At 38.8% G+C, this 21,899-nt stretch overlaps 1 protein-coding gene across 3 annotated transcripts in view; it reads right to left on the minus strand.

The window, feature by feature from the left end:
• Cd44 (CD44 molecule (Indian blood group)) overlaps positions 1 to 21,899 on the minus strand; it is an 89,019-nt gene that overhangs the window by 13,898 nt on the left and 53,222 nt on the right. The window contains exons 7-16 of one of the 3 annotated variants that reach the window (XM_021183489.2): positions 20,871 to 20,987; positions 19,757 to 19,882; positions 17,314 to 17,427; positions 16,739 to 16,855; positions 13,909 to 14,028; positions 12,364 to 12,489; positions 8,723 to 8,824; positions 6,952 to 7,041; positions 5,841 to 6,047; positions 3,295 to 3,363 (exon numbers count right to left, since the gene is read on the minus strand). In XM_021183489.2, coding sequence (XP_021039148.1) covers positions 3,295 to 3,363; positions 5,841 to 6,047; positions 6,952 to 7,041; positions 8,723 to 8,824; positions 12,364 to 12,489; positions 13,909 to 14,028; positions 16,739 to 16,855; positions 17,314 to 17,427; positions 19,757 to 19,882; positions 20,871 to 20,987 — 1,188 coding nt within the window. The remainder of the gene's footprint in view (positions 1 to 3,294; positions 3,364 to 5,840; positions 6,048 to 6,951; positions 7,042 to 8,722; positions 8,825 to 12,363; positions 12,490 to 13,908; positions 14,029 to 16,738; positions 16,856 to 17,313; positions 17,428 to 19,756; positions 19,883 to 20,870; positions 20,988 to 21,899) is intronic. The other 2 variants (XM_021183498.2, XM_021183532.1) reach the window with 2 other exon arrangements.

Here is a 21,899-nt window from a genome sequence, read left to right on the forward strand (position 1 = left end):
TTGCTTCAGTGTCTGCCTCCAGCTGCCTGCCCTGACTTTCTTCAGTCTACCATGACGCAGGATAGACATGTGAAATAGACCTCCCCCACCCCAAGTTACTTTGGTGAAGGCCTTTATCACAGCAATGGAAAGCAAACTAGGATGAACATTGATTGTAGGTACGGTGTGAACGCCAATTTTGTTTTTGCCATGGTGTGTAAGTGTGTGTGTGTGGGGGGGGGGTGGCACTTTTTCTGTTTATAAATAAGTGGTTCGTAGAGTCTATGCTAATACAGTGAAACATAATAGAAAGATGAATGCTTTCTACTGTCAAACGACAAAATAAAGAAAGGAACAAAACTCCCTACTTGTAAAGAAGCATTGTGAGAAGACAATCACTGTGTCAGAGCCCAGGTGCCTTTTCAAAACAAAGAAAATGATATCTTTTCCACATCTAAAAAGAAACATCTTGGTTTTCTGTTTCTTTTCTTCCTTTACTCCTTGCCACTAAACAGCGACCTGTTCTGGAATCGCAAAGGCCACCAAGGAGAGAGAAGCCTAAACAAGACTGTTTGGTTAGCCCACTGGCCAGGATAGCTGAGAGGGTCACACTTTAGACTCTGCAGAGTAAATGGTAAAATCTAACTACATAGGACAACTTGGTTTGTATAGTTTGTGCATTTGCTAAAGATCAAACAAAACAGAGCCAAGTAACTTCTGTGTTGTTTTCAACACAGAAGTTCTGAGAGTGGTCTGTCTTTCACAAATCTCAAAAGAGGCCAAGGCAATTTTTCTACCCACCTGTCAGTGTCCTGAGCAACTGGCAGGGTTTGCATGCACAAGTCATGGCATATCAGCCCTCCAAACTGGAGAACTTTGGCCTTGAAAACCACTGTAAAGGTATAGTCACTCCCACTGGTCTCTCTGGTCTGACTCATAGCAGCCTTTGATATTTGAAAAGGAGGCCATTAATAGATTATAATCTATTTATTTTCCTTTTCCAAAGAAGTGCTCCCAGCAAGGAAAGATCTAGGTGTGTGCACAAGATGAAACCTCCTGTTTGAACAATAGACATCTGCACAGGAGCCAAAGGAAAAAGACCAGTTCCCACCCACCTGATTCTCACTTCAAGCAAAAAGGATGGGCCACAGACAGCCCAAGAGATCCATAAATCTAACCAGGGTAGAACAGGCCTGGAGAACAAGTTCTGCAAAGCAGGGCACTGGACACACCAGTTTGGAAATGTGGCCCAACCCCAGACATGGGCACAGAGATCATTCCGTTGGCTTCAACTGTGAGAAAGGCAGAGAGAGTGGAGCACACAAATCAGCTGAAGGGGAGGGGCTTGGATAACCGAGACCCTCACCCAGTGTGTATCTACCTGGAGGGGACAAAATTAGGCACTTCCAGCAAGCTTCTATATGCAATCTCTGCTGCTCCACAGGCTACACTCATAGTTGTAGGGATCACTTGGCTTTGGAAACTGTGCCTTCAAACAGTAATCTCTTACTTTCTCAGTACCCTGACTTTTACACAAAATCTCTATTACTGAAGTAGGTGACTGGGGGTTTACTTTTACTAACAAGGAAACTAAAGCTGGGGAATGCCAAGTGTGCTAAAGACCCTGGTGAGTTTGAACCATTACTTTCTATTTTAGGATAATTTCCAAAGATCCCTACACCCCAGAGCTCCTACATTTAAGGGTTGTCACCAAAGCCACCATGTAAATATTCATCCCCAGATTCATTAGAACCCTAGAGGTGGCACTTGCATCAAACTCATGCAGCAGAGGCTGCTAATTTGTATGGATTTTCTGGATCTTATGGACCACATAGATTTGTAATAATTAGGAGCTCATAGAGGAAGTGCTAAGAGAACGTCTCTGTAATCCCAACATTAGGGATTAGAAGTAAGTTTGCCTCCTGTCAGACTTTGCTGCCTGGAGTAATGTTTCCAGGGGTTCATCTGAGTCGTGGCCAACAGCAGTCTATTTAATAATGCATGTCTGGCAGTAATTATGGTCATTATGGAATTTTCTTCCAGACTGGGCTTAGGCGAGGCAATATGAGACCCAGGCTTGAAACCTGGCTCCACCACTCTCTGGTCATATCAACTTGGCAAGTTGCTTCCCTCCTCTTACCTTTCTTACCTCTTACCTCAGTCTCCTCATCCATAATAAGGTGATGATAATAGTGTTTTCATATATTATAGGGTTTGCAAGGTAATTAGATATGTTAACAGTAAATGAGCTCTAAATTCCCTGGTATTGGGATCACTTGCCCTATGGAAATATCAGTTTCACGTAGTTCAATGTAGAAATGAAATGCTTTGCTTAATCTTTCTGGCACACAGTAAATTCTGAAATGCTGGCTACATTATGAGATTTATGCTAAACGTTTTCTAGGTATTTATTCTGTCATTTGGTTTGTAAAGGGTGCCCTGTGACAATATCTCCAGTTTATCACCTAGAACATTGAATCTCAGACCCTGTCATCATCTTGCTCAATTTAGAGGTAAAGGAATGAGGATCAAAGCCAAGCTATTTCATGCCTAAAGAGCTCTCTTTTTGACTCCATAATGGGGCAGTGTAAAATGGAGTTGTCCTTGTTAGGGTCACATAGTGTGATAAACACCATGACTAAAAGCCACTTGGGGATGAAAGGGGTTTATTTGGCTTATGTGTTACAGTCCATTGAGGGAAGTCAAGGCAAGAGGAACTCAAACATGGCTGCAGGGTGATGCAGAGGCCATGGGGGAAAGTACTGCTCACTAGCTTGCCCTTGGTGGCTCATTTTGCTTCCTTATAGAATGAAGGATCACCAACCAAGCAGTGGTCGCACCTACAACAGAGTTGGGCTACCCCATGTAAATCATTAACTATAAAATGTCCTACAAGTTTGCCTACAGCCCAGTCATATAGAGGCATTTTCTCAATTGAGGGTCCCTTCTCTGAGATGACTCTAGCTTGTTTGTGCCATAAAACTAGCCAGCAGAGAAGAATTGCTTGAATTCTTCCAGACCCTTTCACATGGATGCTCTTTTGCTACAGTGTCAGTTGACTAAGTATAGTGCCCATCCCAGCAGAATCAGGATGACTGGGAATTTATTAAGAATACAAGTGTTTGGGCTCCACCCCAGACTTATTGAATCAGAAACTTTGGGGTGGGGTCCAGCAAAGTGACTTAATAAGCCTTCCCTGAGACTGAAAATATATGTTTAAAAAAAAAGTGTGAAATAATTCTCTAGGGACAGTGATGCATGTTTCATTAGCAATCATCGGGAGAGTATAACAGTGACTAAACATTTTAAACTCACCAGCTAATTCGGATCCATGAGTCACAGAGCGGGAACCCCCCCTGGAGTCCATGGATGAGTCTCGATCGCCTAGAATAATAAGCAATGAAAACCAGTCAGCACTGTATCTCCATTCACACTGTCATCTGCCTTTCTGTTGGTTGCGTTTTCGGAAAGCCATCATCTGCTAACAACAAGGAAGAAGGCACTGCTCATTCTTTGAGACATTGTTGAACAGGCTAGATCCTTAATCAAAATGAAGGAAACTAAGGCAGCACAGGCCATCCCAGATGAGCACTAAAAATACCATGCAGGTAGAAATCCAAGAACAGAGCTAAAGACTATTCTGAGAAAACCATGATGATGCTTTCACAGGGCTGAGTTTTGAATGAGATACTTCATAGCTTGGATAAGGATTGTGATACTGGAATGTGATCACTTAAATGGATGAAATGTGGCTCAGACCATCCAGCATAAAAAGAGATTTTTCTGAATCTGAAACAAAAGAATCTTAGGAATGAACGAGGCAAAAGCTCAAAGGGAAAATCAAACTATTTATCCCGAGAGGAGAAAGGTCAACCCTAAGTGTAATAAGAACCAGTGAAATGGTGTGAATGACAGGCAGCTGGGCATCAGAAGTCTCAGTTCATATTTAAAAAAAAAAAAAAAAAAAAGTTAAGCCCACAGGATCAGCAACCATTGATAATGATCCCTTCTTCTCAAATACCCATCACCAGAAAGCTCTAGGTAGAGACAAACTCAAGTGACTAATTTTAAGTCCAAATTATATGATCAAATCATATGGGAACCAATATACACAGACAACAGGGGTTCCAAAAGTTGGTACAGATCATTACAAGGGTGCCTAGAAAAAGAATACAGTGAAATGCACGGTATGTGATTCCCTGCTTAGGAGAGGCAAACTTGCTTGTAGTTGCGCATAACTATTGCAGAGAGACCACTTTGTTCCTTGGAGAAAAGACCACAGCATTTGATGAAATGCCACACCAAGAGTCCCACCACCAAAATCACCATTTCCAAAGCCAGCGCCTTCACCAGGCCCATCACCACAACTGCCATCGCATGTTTCGGTGTTTTATATTCAGTGTACAGAAATACTTATGATCAGAAAAATACACTCTGTGGTTCTTCTGACTTAAAACAGGGAATGGGAATCAGACCATTTACTGATCACTGAATTCACAAAGAACTGAAGGACACCCCTCAGCACCATTGCCTTTCTTACATTGATCAGAAGAGATCAGCACATGGGGATACTAATCTGGTAGAAAGTGTTTTACTTGATAGAAGTTAGACCCTGCAAACCACCTAAGAAACTAGACCCAAGATTGTCATTTTAAATACAAATCCACTAAGTAGCATGATGGGGCCATTCTAGCATGAGAATGTTTGTTTCACTTTCATTCATGCTGCATGAATCTAACAACATTTGGAGGTTCTGATGAGGAAAAGAAGATTATTAATAAGGACAATAACCAAAAGCCTTCAGAGTGTAAGGGGGTTTGGGCTTGCCATTACTGCTGAAGATGCTATTTTTAAAGCACCTAGAGTGAGAAGCCAGAGGGAATGTGCTAAGCATGTAACACCTTGGATTTTCCCTCCCTCCATCAATCAGAATGTCACCGCTGCCATTTGCTTTGCATATGGGATTTCCGTGAGGTCATTTTCTTATCTTTGTCTTTTGGGAGAGCGGAGGAGTTAGGGTCTTTCTACAAATTAGGTATATGTGCATGTACGTATATATTTATACTTAAAGTTACTCATCTTTACTGTGTCAGTGATTGAATGGTAAGAGGTACTCAGATTACAGGTACTAGTGGGAGGAGGTGTCTAGTTTCTTAGCCACAGAAATCCCTTTCCAATTTCCCTTTCTATAGTGTTAGTTTCTTAACACAAACAAAGAAATAAAGAAGTAGAGAGGATTGCTTCCTTGAGATAAAAGTTTTGTTCTGGGTCCATGTCAGACTTAATTGAGTAAGTCATATATTTACCATTACAATAAAACTGAGGGTCTTAGTTTATTAATAGTAAATCATAAACTTTGAAGCATACCACAAATAGAAAATGTTTATATACCAACTCATCACCAAAAATAAAACCAATCAGTCCATCACCAATTAAAGGTAATTTCAGAGCAAAGATACCAGCATATGAAAATAATTTGAATGTCTAGTAAAGCATTGTTAAATAGGCAGAATATATTATCTGAATCAAGTGAAATTGCTAATATTCAACTATTTTCATCCATCAAAATATTAATTTCACATGATAAGTTAATATATCACAGAATGAAGAAAATACAAAGCAAGAAAATCTACCATATGAACCATTACACAAGAAAAAAGGATGCTACATCAGGAAATGGAGACATTATTTTACCTCAAATTCTAGTTTGCTGACACTATAATTGATGACCAATGATGAAAACCATCCCTATAGAGCAAAGTAATCTAATCACAGCCTGCACAGAAAATATCCCCTACAATAGGAAAATAAATATATTGTTTCTCCAGAGAAGCAAGCTAGATGACAAATGGTTAAATTACCTGGTAAGGAGCCATCAACATTAAAGTTGGAGTCAGTAGCAAGAGTCACTTCAGTTTCTCCAAAGACCTCAGTTTTAGCAGGGGTCACTGGGAAGAGAGTCCCATTTTCCATTGTGTCTGGGTATTGAAAGGTGTAGCCTTCTACAGAAGTAGTTGTATCTGTGGGAAGACTTCCACCTCTTCTTGCATCTTTAGCGCCACTCTTAGCTGCATGGAGGTGGAGTCAATGATAAGCCCACACCTGTAAGGTCACCACCCACCATGTGCTTGTCTTCAGAAGGTAAAGTAGCTGAGACATCTTTCTATTTGTTCTCCAAGACCAAAAGCAAGTGGTACTGAGTGAAAACTATGTTTTGCAAGACACCAGCCAGATAGCACTCAACTGAAGAGATTTTGGTGACTACTGACTACACAGAAGAGGTACTTGCTACAAGATTGTCTGAGTCATCAAGAGTATGTGGTGATCTCATTGTGACTTTGAAGTCACCCCAGGTACTACAGGATTTTTATCTTTTTTGTGGTTCTACCTCTGAGGAAGGGGTGAAAACAAACCATTGGATAGAAAGATGAAACCATTCTGCCTGCAACTGGAATTTTATGTTCAAGATCAAAAAAAAAAAAAACAAAAACAAAAACAAAAACAAAAAACAAAAAACAAACCCTGAGTCTATTGACATAAATTTTCTTTTCTGTGCTAGGAGGGCATTCTTCATAGTCACCAATACCACAGAGCTATGGTCCAGAAGACAAATCAGAAATAATATTAGTTCAACGGATATCAAAGAAATCTTACAGAAACAATCATTATTAAACCAAGTTACTAAAGCAATACCTTTAAAATTCAGCAGAAAAGTTTGTACCTAGTGTACAATGGCTTCTAAAAGATCTATAAAGCAGTGACCACCACCAGACACACCTGTTGATCAAAAAAATAATGTATAATAGGCAACAGATGTACCACCACCAAACATACCACAAAAGCACCACCACAAAAGAATCTACAAAGCACCACTAACAAAGATACCACAAAGCACCACCACCAAAGATACCACAAAGTACCCATAACGTCTTGATTTCTGCTTAAAAGCCAGTTGGACTTTATGATCCTTACTGCTAGATGGCAGAATAGAAGTTGTTGGATGGTTTTCGTCTTCTTCCGGCTCTCCATGTAATGTAGAGAAGTTCTGAGAATGACTCTGTGCTGTTTCAACGAGGGATGAAGCCATTGTTAATTAGAAACCATAACACATGGACCTTCATGGAGAGACTAGCTATAGAATATCAGATGGACAGATACAATGGGAGAATGATATTTGTGCCTTTCATCGTCTGCTTGCTGATGCAAAGATACAGAACAATTATATTTTGTCCAATTATATTTTGTCCCTAGTTTGCTTCTTTGTCTCTCAGTGAAGCTCCGATCTGAAGCTAAAGCCAAAACACTGCCCTCCCTGAACCACCTTGACCCAGCAGCAACAAGGATCCCAGAAACAAAGATCACAGAGACATGGAAAGTGGAGCTGTAATTTCAGTTTTCCCTCAACCATAAAGATTGCCGAGATGTTAGACTATAAGGAAAATATTGCTATGTAGTGTCTGTGAACACAAAAGAAAAGGCTCATCTTTATCAATGAAGTCAGAGTAACTTTATACAGAATACACAATTCCCTTATAGAGAGCATTACATTTGAGTTACAACTTTTTTTAGTAGGGCTGTGGTCTCCCCTGTAGCAGGGTTTCTCTTCACTGCACCAAGGAAATGCATGCCTGGTCAAACACAGGGCCTCCAGTGATTTGTATCAAATTGAGATTGAATCATTGCCCATATCTGAAACCACTTTGACTGTTTTGAGTTCTCTTCTTTTGTGTTCTTCCAAGAAAGGCACTGACCTCTGAGGTGCAGGTGCAAAAGCCCCATAAAACATACCCATCAGCCATGTCCACCACCAAACAAATATAACCAGGAGAGAGACATTCACTAAATCCCAAAGCCAACATCAAAAAAAAAAAAAAAAAAAAAACCAACAGTAACATAAAATGGAAATAGAAGCTGTGCACTGGCAAGGGCCATGTATAGGCTTCCTTATGTTTCCTTTGATGCCCAACACCATGCTATTTACATTGATGACAATCAACACATGCCTGCTGGCTTTTTTCTTATGTCTAAAGGGCTCCTATGAAGGGCTCAGCTCATTATGTGTAGCAAGCAGTGAAATCCCTTCTTAATTTGGGATTTCTTTGATATTCTGCCAAGAATTTATGAATGGCTTTAGGCTGATCCTTGGGCTATCCTTATAGATGTATTGAAAATTAAGGGAACTAAAATTTTCATATTTCTTCCTTGTAGATATTTAGTGATAGAAAAAGATGTTAGCAAATGGTTCTTTTTGATTCCAGGAACTCTGCCGCCTTAGTCAATTATCAACAACGTGCCTTGGTCCTCCTCTGAAAGCTAAATGTGATTTCCCTATTTACTATAATGATCTGGCCCTCATATGTCTTCACACAATCATGAAAACAGTATTTCTTCTGCCTGGCCTGGAAGAAGGGTAGGAATCAAAAAGAGTCCGTTAAGACATGAAGACATGACGTGATGGTCTTCATCGTCACATGACTAGTTAGAGCTGGAAAATAGAGATGAATGACATTTCCATATCTTTGTTAATAAAAAAATCATTGACACTGGAGTAGACTTGGTTGAATATCAATGTGGATTAGAAGATACTCTACAAGAAAGGCCGACAATGAAGACAGATTCAGACCTTGGCTGAGCTAAGCCCCCTAGCAAAGACTGCCACCATTCCACCACCAAATGCAACATCTTGACCAGATGGGAAGTAGATAGATAGGTTAACAAAGGGGCTGTGTATCATTATCCTTACGAGTTGTCACTGAAAGTGGTCCTGTCCTGTTCAAGTCTTCCACCAAATGGGTATTTGGAGCTGCAGTAGGCTGAAGGGTTGTACTATGACTGGAGTCTGTATCTGAAGGAATCAATTTGATGTTATTGCAATATTCCTAATGCTAGGAAATGACCTGCGGGTCATTTATGTCATATAGCCAACTAATGCTTACATTCAGCCCAGTGAGAAGAAAGAATAGGTACACATGTCCAGAATTGGGATAAATTATTCTTTATAGAATAATCACAGGATATACACGGTTGTCATTTCAGGGCAGAGTTAGATGATAACTATCACATTTATTTGTTGGTTTGTTTTGCTTAGTCTGAAAGGAAGTTACAGGAGCACACAATGGGGCTTATGGTCTTTACAAAGGGGCAGAAACACAATCCATGTGTGACTTGCTTCATTCTAAGATAGACAAGTACTGTCAGACACGTGGAGACAAATAACACACATGAGCATCATTTTGTCATCTGCTCATCAGGCCAAACAAAACAAAACAATAGTAATAAAATTTTTCAAATGGACAGTGGTTACCTTTCTTGTCTCTTTGTTTTTGTTTCACAAAATAAACACAGAAAATAGATAACATATTACCCAATATAGCTAGGTGGAGAAAACAGAGAGTGCCCGTGGACAAATAGGATTCATTCTCCCCATAAATACAAGCAAGAAGCATCCTGGGAATCCTGATTATAGTGTTGAGTGGTGTGAGAATCTCCCTGGAGTAATTAAAAAGGCTGCTTTTTCTGATGGTTATCACAGATTTCTTGGACTGAAATAACAAGTTCAGAGTGAAATAGGGACCAAGAACCCCATAAAGAGCATCAATACAGCTAACTCTACAATTTACTCAATCCACCCACGCCACAGCCTCTGGCTGACTGACTCCAGTGGAAAGAAATCACTGGGATATGGCACCTACCTTGGTTGGTGCCCAGCAGTCTTTACTTGCTAAAAGCAAAGACATGCAAGATCTCTGTTAGAGAAAAATGTGTGGCTGATTCTGTTATCCAGATTTCAAAGAACAAAGACCAATGACCCACAATCAAAATTTTAAATGGATGTCTAGCCAGAAAAAGACCTTGTCTACAGAGAATCTGCAGTTACTCTTGTTCATTTTTCCTTTTATAAGTAAAATTCTTAGAGAACTATCATGCATGGTGGAAGCACAGTAAAGAATCTGCTGACATGACAGATCCATGATATGGTTAAGATTTGTCTTGTAGCAGAGAGAGAGGGAGGGAGGGAGGGAGGAAAGGAGGGAGGGAGGGAGAGAGAGAGAGAGAGAGAGAGAGAGAGAGAGAGAGAGAGAGAGAGAGAGAGAGAGAGAGAGAGAGAGAGAGAGAGAGAGAGAGAGAGAGAGAGAGAGAGAGAACATCCAGAGGCATCTGGAAGAGTCCAGAGCATGGCCATCAAATTGGGTATGATCAAGGCTAGGAAAGAGGGAGAGTGGGAGAGAATGGTGGAGATAGCGAGGTAGCAAGAGATAGAGAATGGAACAGAAGTGCCAGAGTAAGTAAGTGTGGGAACAGTAGAGAATAGCATGGAATTAGGAAGGTGAGTAGCTGGGGGAGGGAAGGGCCAGGGGACTGAGATGTGGACTTTGAAATGTTGTAAGAGGTACTTGGAAGCCATCATGGGCTTTGACATGTAGACACAGGCGTATGTCAGTGGAAAGTCATATGTCCCTTCTGCCAGGAGTTAAGGGAAATGACTCCTGTTGTCGAATGGTAACTCAAAAGTTCCCAAGGAATGCTGGCTTTTATTTAACTGCCAGAAAACCTCTGTCATTCAGCTTGAACTCATTTCTGGAGATTTGGACTACCTAGAGACCTAACATCCTTTTCTTTTTGATATATTTACTCATGGAATGCAATCATGTTGGAAACTTAATAATGACTCTGGAGTTCTTTTACTCTTTTTTGTTTATTTGTTTGTTTAACCAGGGGTCTCTTTGGAGCCCCAACCCTGGAAGCTAAGCACTTAGAACTGTGTGCTCAGTCTGCCTGTGGTGCTTTAGTAACCTAATGTACTCGTCCCAGCCTGGCCATTGAAACACTTTCATCCAGGCATAGTGATGTATGTGCATCCCTTGGCTTTTCTTTCTCTATGGATCAGCTCACGGGAGTCTCCATTTCAAAAAGTTCTCCACCTTACTTCCTTTTACTGACTACCCAGGTTTTTACCCCCCCCCCCCCCCGCCAATCATTAAATCCTTTGTTCTTTAATAGTCTCCAGGAAGTATGGGCTCTTCTAAGTGTTTTTAGTGTTCATTTCATTATTGACACTATGAATTTTTCTGTTTATTAATGACTCATGGTGTCAGATGTATTGTGCTATTAAATGTTTTATTTTGTCAGCTAACTTTTAAGTGTTTCTCAAGTGTAAATTAAGACAACACATCCTTGTGTCTCCATGATGCCTTATAAATTGAATTGTCTGTCTCCATACATGGTTGTTCACAGTGTCTGCTCACTAATATTGAGACCAGATAGTATTCGTAAAAAAGAAAACTATGAAGTTTTTGCTTTACTTTGGATATCTCCAAAGTAGTTTTGTAGTTATCCAATGTGGAGATATATATTCACTGAACTATTAGGATGTATTTCAGTTCAAATATACGTAGAGCATATATTTGATCATATACTTCTCTGAAAAAAATTTACCCCTCTATTGGTTATTTTTGAAATGTTACATTTCTGTGAGAAGGATATTTTGTCATGAGTAGGAGAAACAGAGTCTTCCATTTGTTGAATACTGAGAGGGCAGAGCCTATCAATTCTTGATATTTCTGTCAAACACGCTACTGCTGTTACAATACATGAAATTTGCTCTTAAATATAAAAAAATAGTTAAATAATTTACAATCTTTCTTTCTTGCAAAACTAGAACTTATAATTTTTTTTGCTCTTTTTAAATTGCTTAATTGTGCTTGTCTTGTATGTGAGTTCTCTATTCACAATTCACAGCTATTCTAGAAGAGCCATGAATGATCTAAATCCTAAATCCTTCAATACCACATTTTCTCTGAATGAGGCAAGAAGCAAGAGCTTTAGGGTTTTCTGAGTCATTAAGTTCTTTATTCACATTAACTACTCACCAGCTTTTTAATCACTTGGATTTCTCTACCAAAACCAAAATTTATCTTTGAATCTATAATGGAGACTGTCACTAAATCCATTATTTGTTGTTTATTTTGAAATCTTTGAACTTCAAAGACATGATAGTATGTGCAATCCCAGCCAGCACTCAGGAGATTGAGGCAGGAGGTTCATCAAGAATTGAAGACCAGCTTGGTCTATGTAGTAAGACCATCTTAAAGTAAGAAATGACCCACCTCTCCCTTAGCAGAAAGAACTTCTACTCTTGTCAGCCTAAGATTGACTTTCTTTTAATCTCCCTGCCAAATTCTTCACTCTCCAAATAAAACTTTGCATGTAGATGGATGCACATATCCACTCCTTACCAACTTGTATCAACAAACATTGTTGAAGACACATGAGGATGCTTACGAAAGTGGACTGAACTAAAAACCAATGGCACATTTCAAAAGGAAAAGGCACTTAGTGGATTACAAGAAACACAATACATTAAAAAGTCTCAGAGGCTATTACCCTTGCTTTCTGTTTGATGACCTTGTCCCATTGGATGTGAGATTGGGTCCAAGAAATCTGTCCAGGAAACATCCTCTTGACTCTGTGTTGTTATTCTTTGACTTGGATGGTTGTTGTGGGCCGAGGCTGTTGTGACCATGCAGTTCAAACAATTATCAAAATGTTATTTGGCATTTGGTCAGGGATATATAAACTGACTTTTTAAAAAAAGACTTCATTCTCTAAAGATGATAATAGGAACAGCTTGCTAATTCTGAGAACCAGGAGCTGCATCCGTTTAGGATGGTTCCCAGGTTTGACTTCATTTGTGCTTGTTTTCTTGGTCACAACATAGCATATCATTAACAAGTGCTGTGATGGATAGAGGATGAGTTATAGGCATCAAGGGAAGATGAAGTAATTGTCGACACATGCTGCCACAGTCTCCTAAAGAAGGAGGTGTAAGAACTCAAGTGCATGATGTCACTCTGAGACAAGCACATCCCACAGCGAAAGGCACAATGAGCGGGCGGTGATATACAGACGACATAAGGTAATAGCTTCCCAAGTGATGAGCATGAAAGTGGTACTCAAAAAAGCATCACAAAAGCACAGATGGAATCCATTAGAAGCATTGTCTTCTAACAATGACAAATGGCATGTGGGCACATGGTTTATGCCTTTGTTCCATTCTGTGCCACTGTAGAAGTATAGGAAGAAAGATTACAATAGAATCCCTTAGAATTAAACACACCAGGGAGCTAGTCACCACACCTGCTGTTCTACTAGTGATTCATTTATAAGTTGCCATGCACTGCAAAGAAATTATGCATCAGATTCTATATTGCAGACAGAAACATGGAGACACTTCCCACTGATACCAAGTGATAACATGGAATTCACACGCTTTGCAGAGCAGGGTGAATCCCAATGCTTAATCATCCAGACAAAGGAATCATGCACTGGAGCCTGCAGAGACATGTTATCATCCAGCATCTTTCAGAGATGATAAGATTTAAGGCTGATTCCCACTACCCCACAGTTGCAGAATAGAGAAGATGGCTTATTTGTAAATGTGATTAAACAGTAGTACATTTGAGGAGATAAGTAAGAGACAGGTAAGAACAAAAGATTTGATGACATCACATAGGTGTCTTTTTTATTGTAATGTATGGATCTAATCCCCCAATTCTAGATTTTTTATAACATTTTTATAAGCCTATTGTTTCACATAAATATAAGGAAAAGGCATAGTCTTGTTATTTAGTGAATGGGTTTTACAAAGCAGAAAGAGGATTTTAATTGGATAGGAGTTCTGTCATTATCTCACTGATACCTCAAATGAGATATGAAAGACACTCGTATAGACTATTTCTTTTGTGTGCTTCTATCTATGCCTGGCTAGGTAGCTTTTTAGGAGCTTTTAGATTCTGGATCTGTGTTTACTTCAACATGATGTATTAAGAAATAGACCACTTCCTTCAGTGTCTTTTTGTGCAATATCTTCAATGTCTAGCATTGAACTCAGAAGGTAGTTTCCACCCACATTGTGAAACCCTCCATTACCAGTTGTCCCTTCTGTCACATGGAAGTCTTCACTTGGGGTAGGGGGGTTCTTCCCCTGCCATCCATTCTCAAACCACGTCTCCTGCTGGGTAGCTGCTTCTTCTGCTGTACTATTAGGAGCTGCCCAGGCGAGAGGAGAATGATGATGATGAGCCGTGCTGTCCATTTTCTTAACAAACCCTCTGATATGTCTTTCTACATTACAGGTAGAAATCAAAAGATAGATGGTAGATAGATAGATAGATAGATAGATAGATAGATAGATAGATAGACATATACATACATACATATATATATGTACATGATACTACAAATAAACATACATAGATGATAGATACAAAATACATAGATGATAGATAAAAGATAGATAGATGCATACATGCATAGATGATGATGGAGGACAGATAGATGATTCATACATACATACATAGATGATAATAAATTGTTGATAGATATATACTCACATAGATGATTGATTGATATATAAATATATACACACATAGATGGTAGATGAATGGGCAATACATACATACATACATACATTCACAGATATATAGATAGACAGAGAGAAAGATAATAGTAACCAGTTACTAATATTCTGAAAGGTAGATTCTAGAACTACAACGCACAACCTGTTAATTTTTCAGATGGGAAAACAAGTTTTATTTTCTGAAAATCATGTACTCAGAGTAGCACAAAGTCAGAACTAGATGCTAACCTGTGAATTATGAACTCTCAGTATTATTCCTGATTTAATATTGTCTATGGCTTTATATATTCTGACAAAGAGAGCTTCTGTTGGAAGAATAATCTTTGTGTTTGGGTAATTTTGCAGGAGAAAACATGTTATATAACAACTCACAACACTATTGTAATAGACTTTTGCAAACAGACTGCATAACCTATAATAACACTCAGCAGAAATGGCTGGTGCGCACGCTGTCGGGATGCCTGGGATGTTACTACACTGATCTACTATGTGATTGTCTAGGGACATTTTTAATTGCTAAACTCTCTTCTTAACAAAGCTAATTAAGTGGAAGAAAAACCGATTCTAGCCAGTTGGGGAATTATATAAATAATAACAGTATCAGACAGGCTTAACCTTTCAAGCATTGTTTTTAAAAGTCGAAATGACTGGGATCAAATCCCATCAGGGTGCTTCCTGGAAAATCAGATAGCCACTGACATTTTTATTTATAAAAGCTCATAGCCAACTTCTGATTCATCATGAAAACTAAAGCCTATTTTAGAAAATGATGTGTGTGACTTTGTAATGGCAATATGGTTTTTAAATGGGATTCATGCTAATTTTGCTTTTATATTTTCCAATCCATTTTGGGGATTAACTGATTGTCCAAAGGGAGAAAGATACAAAATCTTAAGTTATTTTCTATTATTTTAAGTCATTAAGCACACACGTGTGCTCACAAGCTTACACATATGTCTACATTCACATTATCATCTCTCATATAAATACAATGATCCTTCAAGTGCCCAACCATGCCCTGTCAATTTCAGAATAGGCAGGAATGTGTTAGTAAAACAGAGTACTTCCACTGTATACCATAAGCGCTGACTCTTTTCTAGAAGTTGTAATGTCCCCTCAATGAAGTCATGTGGATTTTTTGCAAACACTGATGGTAACTTCTTTTTGTTAATTGTATCTGGATTCTCAAATTTTCTTAGTAAGCATGTTCCTTGACCATCATATTTTGACATTAGATATGTTAATTCCAAATTTCTCAATTAGCATTCTTCTAAAAGAGCAAATGTTTTACAGTAATTGACAAGATTTCTGATAGACCCCAGAGGAGACTGGAATGGGTCTGATTCCTAAGAGACATCTGTTTCCTCTTTATTCTTTTTTCTCAACCCTTAAGATTTATGCATATATCAACTTTACTGGGATAAAGAATAGATGTCTGTCAGACATTCAGTACAATGCCCAGGACTTATTACCTCTCAGATCTCAACTGTTTCCTTGACTCTCTGTGAACACACCCATCAAAACAGGAAATCCTAAGCTTCTTTGGTTTCTAAGTAGCTGTTTCTTACATTCCCCTTTAAGGATTTTTCAAGTGTATAAAACTTGTGTCTGAGTCATAACTTTAAAGGTGCTATAAGATGTCATCTCAAGGATCAGTTGTATTCCAAATTATTAGGCATTTCTCTGAGATACAGATGAAAGATGAGTACTTTCCCCTCTTTTCTTTTCTTTCTTTTCTTGTCTTAGGTTCACAATCCATTGGTGAAACATGAGATTGCTTTTTGAAAAACTTGATATATTTGTCTATAAGTAGAAGAACGGTAGGAGCATCAGAACCTTTCCCAACTTGCCCTGGTTGTTTTAAACAAAAGAAGGGTAGCTTATAATTAAAAAATAGAACATAGGAGCCACTGCCTTCTCACCAAGGACAGAAGGGGTTCAATTCTACCACAGAGTAAGGAAAATAGTATGATAAAAGAACATGTATCACAGAGCTTCATGGAAGATGAAGACTCTGAAGAACTGCCCACTCAATGAAGCTTTCTTCCCAGATCCCACACTAAATACCTGAAGTGCACACTCGAATCACACATTTCCAAAAACACACAGCAGCTACCAAAAACAGAACCCTTAGGAACCATTAACACAAAACCAGTGTCTCACATCTACTTTGCAGGCATTCTTGTCTGTTGGAAAATCTGACAACTTGCATCTTTCTTCCTTATTTTTAAAAATGTCCTCTTTCAGGCTCTGCAGATAAATTTACTGTGCAGACACTAACAGCTAAACAACATCTCTGATAACTTGGGTACCAGAACTTCAGTGCATCATCCTTCTTACTTGTGCTTGTAGCATGTGGGGTCTCCTCTTCATCCTGATACTCATGGTTATTGAAAGGAGGCTGTGGTTCCGGGGTCCAGTTTTCTCCATGAGCACTGGTGCTGATTCTGTCTATATCTGTTGCAATGATGGTTAAGTACACTGTGACTTCTAATCAAATAGTCTTTAATAATCCTCTCCTTCCACTAAAGTACAGGTTATCTATCTACTGGTTCTATGCCTAAGCATTATCTCTGAGTACTTACTCTCAATAAATCTGAGTGATTTCACTAATCTGCCCCAAGAGAAAATGAACAGGTACAAATTTCTTTGATATTACTTATTATTCCCAAATAGCCACTTTGCCAGAGAGAGTACCATAAACCATTAAGATATATTCATTTTTACAACAAAGTGACATAAAATACCTTATGTCCAAGAAGTATGATTGATAAATGACTCCTGTGTGGAAAGTTCACTAAGAATTTGTGATGAGACGTTAATTAATTTTCCCATCAGATACAAAGGTTTGACCTTCACAACATCATAAGCTTTGAGAGAAAGTATCGTTAAATGATATGTGCATAGCTCATTACCAGCCATCCTGGTGGTTGTCTGAAGTAGTACTTCTGGGTTTGAATGGTTTGGCTTCCACTGGGTCCAGTCCTGGTTGTCTTCTGTGTGGGCAGAAACCCGTGGAGTAGTTGCAACTGTCATAATGATGATTGAGGCAATTAGGAAAATGTTATTTCTTGAGCCTTCACTGCTTCCTTTGTACATTTGTCTCTTCTGTAGACTACGCAGCAGCTCATCTATACAGGGCTGTATAGATGGTTGAGTGGAAATGACGGAGGAGGAGAGAGTCTTAGCTTCATCCACCACGGTGTTTTGTATCTCAATGTCCTTTGAATTCTAACATAGAATGTCTTTGGATTTAGAACATGAGATCTTCTGAATATAATAGTGAAGGATGTTGTAGGAGTAGGAAGAACAGTGTTGAAAGCACTAACCCTCCACCAATTATGACCAAAGCTGTGAAGAGTTTTGCCCATCCATGCACATTGCAGGAACCCTCTGCACCTGAAAGTCCAAGTCATTCATTGGTATCACTGGCAGGTGTGCTAACTGTAGCTCCTTGAGCTGAAGAAGTTGATAGCTGAGTTACAACATAGGAATCACTATTGTGTTAGTGGCTTTACTGGGGACAGAAATAACCACAAGAGCCAAAGCTTTCCTGTAGGTGGTTTTTAGAAGGAATGTCTGCTTCATAGAGCCATTTAGCTCAGCTACTTTTTTTCTGAATATAGACTGAACATGGTTATCCATGAGAGTTCCATTGAATACAGAGCATGATATAAGCAAGCCATTCACAGCTAATGAAAGAGGATCAATATGCATACATTTATAGAAAAGAGCCACAAGTAACCATCCACCATCAGCACAACACATTGGAAAAGAAAGACATGTCAGTTCACCAATGCCGCAATAATAGCATGCAAAATAGGAAGCCTGGAACACAAGATGCAAAAAGATCCATTTTAACAAAATCTGAAATAATGTATTTTGTGAAAAGGCTATTTGCAAGTTCAACTTCCTTCAAATTCTATCTTGATACCCAAATAACACAAAATCATTTCACAAGTTAAGAAAATAATTTAGAGTCATTAACCACATTTCTAATAATTTTGAAAGAAGTTTTAGTTAGCCCAAGTCTCCCAAAGAAAAAGGGCATCTTGTTGAATTAAAGGGCCTATGTGTTATGTAGAAAATTGAACTGAAATTGAATACACTCTCTAAAGGTGGGGGGGGGCACAGGAACTTTACCTCCCAGAACCTGACCATATTTGCAAGGAAGCTACATCCTGGACCTAGAAGACACTGTCACAGTAATGCTCAATGTGTGGAGTTCCTTGGGTTCTTTTCTTAAGTTCTAAGCTCTGCAGAGGCATCCAGCTCAAGAAATACACAACTTAAGTCTACATATAGAAAATCTGGTTTCTCTCTAGTATTTGCTATATCATTGCCACACACTCCGAGGCCTTCAAGCCACAAGCTAACTTTTAGATCCTGCCCTCCATAGGTACTATTCACTTGGGAATGAAATCCTCCAATTTTAATAGGATAGATAGAACTCTTATTGCCTAAGGTAGCTGATACAGCACCCAAAACCCTGTATCCAAAGGTTAATTGTGTCCACTTTATGATTTTCATCTCTTTCCAGCAAAATCTTCACCTAGGACAGGTATAGAGGAATCCATCATCTAGCAGGATGGGATGTTTTCTCTACAATCTCCACCTCAGTGTCCATAGGAAGTTATATAGAGCTCACAGGTTTGGACTTGTTTACACAGTGGTGTCACTCTTTGCTTTTAGTAGTTAACACTAAAAGGTTTTAAGGTTGTGGTAGCATCTATTCTTCCTTCCAGTGCCATTCTGTTACATTGGTGTCCAGCAAGTTTGTTGAAATATTTTGAGTTTTTTCCTTTAATCATAACCATTTTTTGATTAATAAGGTAGTTCTTGAGTTTGGGCTTCTAGGTTTTAAGCCATTCTTGTGCCTCCCAAGCTTTCAATTTGGGTCATGTGAAACTTTAAATGACCATCCTCCTAATCACATGAGCATCTGTCCCAGCAGTCCATGAGCCTCTTGTAGGCAAACGTTCTGGCCTTTCCATCCCTTTGTTCCTATCTCTGGCACAGCATGGACACAATGAATATTAGTTGTGGTGCTTTAATATGCCACCCCCACAGCCACACTTGATAATGTAGGTATTTCTATAAGAGCAAACATTAATGAACGGAACAGAAAGAACTCAGGGTGTCTGAAACGGCATGAGCTATTTTTCCCAACAATATTTTTTGGTTCCCATTCATGAAATTTTATTTCATCCTCCAAAAGTCTCATCAGAATGAAATTAAGGTAAAAATCACAGGTTTAGTCACTGTTCACATCATCTGTTTCCAAAGAGAGATACTATATCATTTAGGTCCCTCAGCAAGCCTTGCATAAATGGTTCTACTGTAATTGAGTATTCTTACTGGTACTGGAGATAAAATCTTCATCATCATCAATGCCTGATCCAGAAAAACTGGGGTATTTGTCTGTTTCATCTTCATTTTCCTCATTTGGCTCCCAGCCTGTTGGGTTGGTATTTGACTCCGTACCTGTTGTGGTGACTTACATTAGTAGTTGAGCTGGCTGTCAAGCAACCCATTTCACCAAGGAAGAAAGTCAGGCATGGGAGATATCACGGAGTCCCCAAGATTTTAAGAAGAAAATGAGAGAGTAGGTTTGTATATCTGTAAACCCTCATCACTGAAGCTAATGTGTGAACCTTAAAATGACTGGTTATAATCTTTGCAACATAACATTCTCTTTAAGGAGGCTAAAGAATAACCATCAGTAGAGCCAGCCAAAGGAGTTAGAGCAGAACACAACGAAGCACAGGCCCATGCAAATCCCCCTTGCTTTCAGATATCTTTCTTATTACATCATTAGCATTTTATATTGAAGCTAGGATGTCAGGACAAGAATAGGAAGGTTTCACATCTCCTTATTTGCTGTTTCAAGACACAGTAACACCCGATGTCACATTTCTAAAATCTTATAGTTACATTCATATTTTAAAAATTCATTTGTTTTCTTTTATTCTTACTTTTTATCGGGGTTCATTGTATGAAGTAAAGGGTTTCACTAGAAGCAAGGGTTTTCATTCTGACATTTCTAAAAAGGCGCATGGACTTTATCCATCTTTAGCATCAGACCCTGAGTCTCTAATGTGAGTAAAAGCAAGGAGTTCTTAAGATTTTGCCCATTCTCAATAAAATTTACCACAAAAGAGAAAAAGATAAATTAACAGAAATGTTTTTGCCATTTATTAACCATCCAAAATTGTTCAAAAAAAGTTGAAATGTTCTGTTATCACCAAAGAATTGCCCCTACTTCATAGTTTCCTAAGACCCCTATAAAGTATAGAGAAGAAAATCATGTATTAGTAATATTAAATCAAACATAGAGAACACAGAGTTCAAGATCCTTCCTAAATTTGTGAGACAGAATGGTGTTTAGACTTTAACCACATCCCATAGGTTAATGAGAATTATTAAAGGCTGTCAAGCAGGCATATGTTATATGGTATCTATAACTCATTACCAGGCATCTTCGTTGTTGTATGAAGATGACTCTTGGACTCTGATGGTTGAAATAACCATGAAAACCAGTTCTGGGCTTCTTGCCTCTTGGGTGGTGTTTCAGGGGTGGTCATCAAGGCTGTTGTAACCATGATTGAATTGATTGTTGAAATGTTAATTATCAGTTCCTAAGTAATAGCACCGTAAATGTTTTCACTCTCTCCCTATATAGAAAATCACCTCTTCTTGACATGGGTGGTAAAAAGCAGAAAAAAGGAAATTAAAAGAAAAGTTCTGTTTCTTTCAGGAGCCCAAACTGTAGTTCACAAAATGTCAGAGGTGGAGGAACCTTAAATAACAAGTGGTCCGTTCTTTCATCTTAAGATGAAAAACCTGTGCTGGACACTTGTGTGAAGTCCAATTGTCAGAAGAGATGCCTCAAAGACTGCATGAGAACTATCCGAAGTCCCAGTCTATAAAATAGAACAAAGATTCTTTATTTGTCTCCTTTCCCATGAGGCCAAGTTAAGACCCATGGTGAGAATTTCAGAAATAGAATGTTCTTCTAAAAAACTAGAATTAAAGTATCAGATGATTAGAAAAGTTGGTTGAACTAAATCATTTAAGATCCTCTCCAAATCTAACCATTTGTGACTTTAATGGCCAGCTCTTAGGAACTCAAGCTCTGTGATATTCTTCACAATTGAAGGTGACCAACCAATATCATTCCCTAGGAGTTCAGAGTATGATATCTCTGCCAGCAGTCATGTCACCACAGGCATGTGACCCCATGAATCCCAAATGCAAGCAAGAATGGGACAGGAAGAGAGACATAGAAGAGGTCTTTCCAACTCTCTCCAAAGAGGACTCATATATCATAGAGACATGCCCCATAATCATTTTCATGTCAAATTGTTCTTTGCAAGGAAGAGCAGTCCATTTTAAAAAATAGTGTAAGAAACCAAGAATATCAGGGAGAAATGAAGAAATACAATGACTCCACCAAGACCAAAGCAACAGACTTGATTCGAATACTCTCAAAGATTGCCAA

Source organism: Mus caroli, chromosome 2 (genome assembly GCF_900094665.2).
Source record: "Mus caroli chromosome 2, CAROLI_EIJ_v1.1, whole genome shotgun sequence".
Classification (NCBI taxonomy): domain Eukaryota; kingdom Metazoa; phylum Chordata; class Mammalia; order Rodentia; family Muridae; genus Mus; species Mus caroli.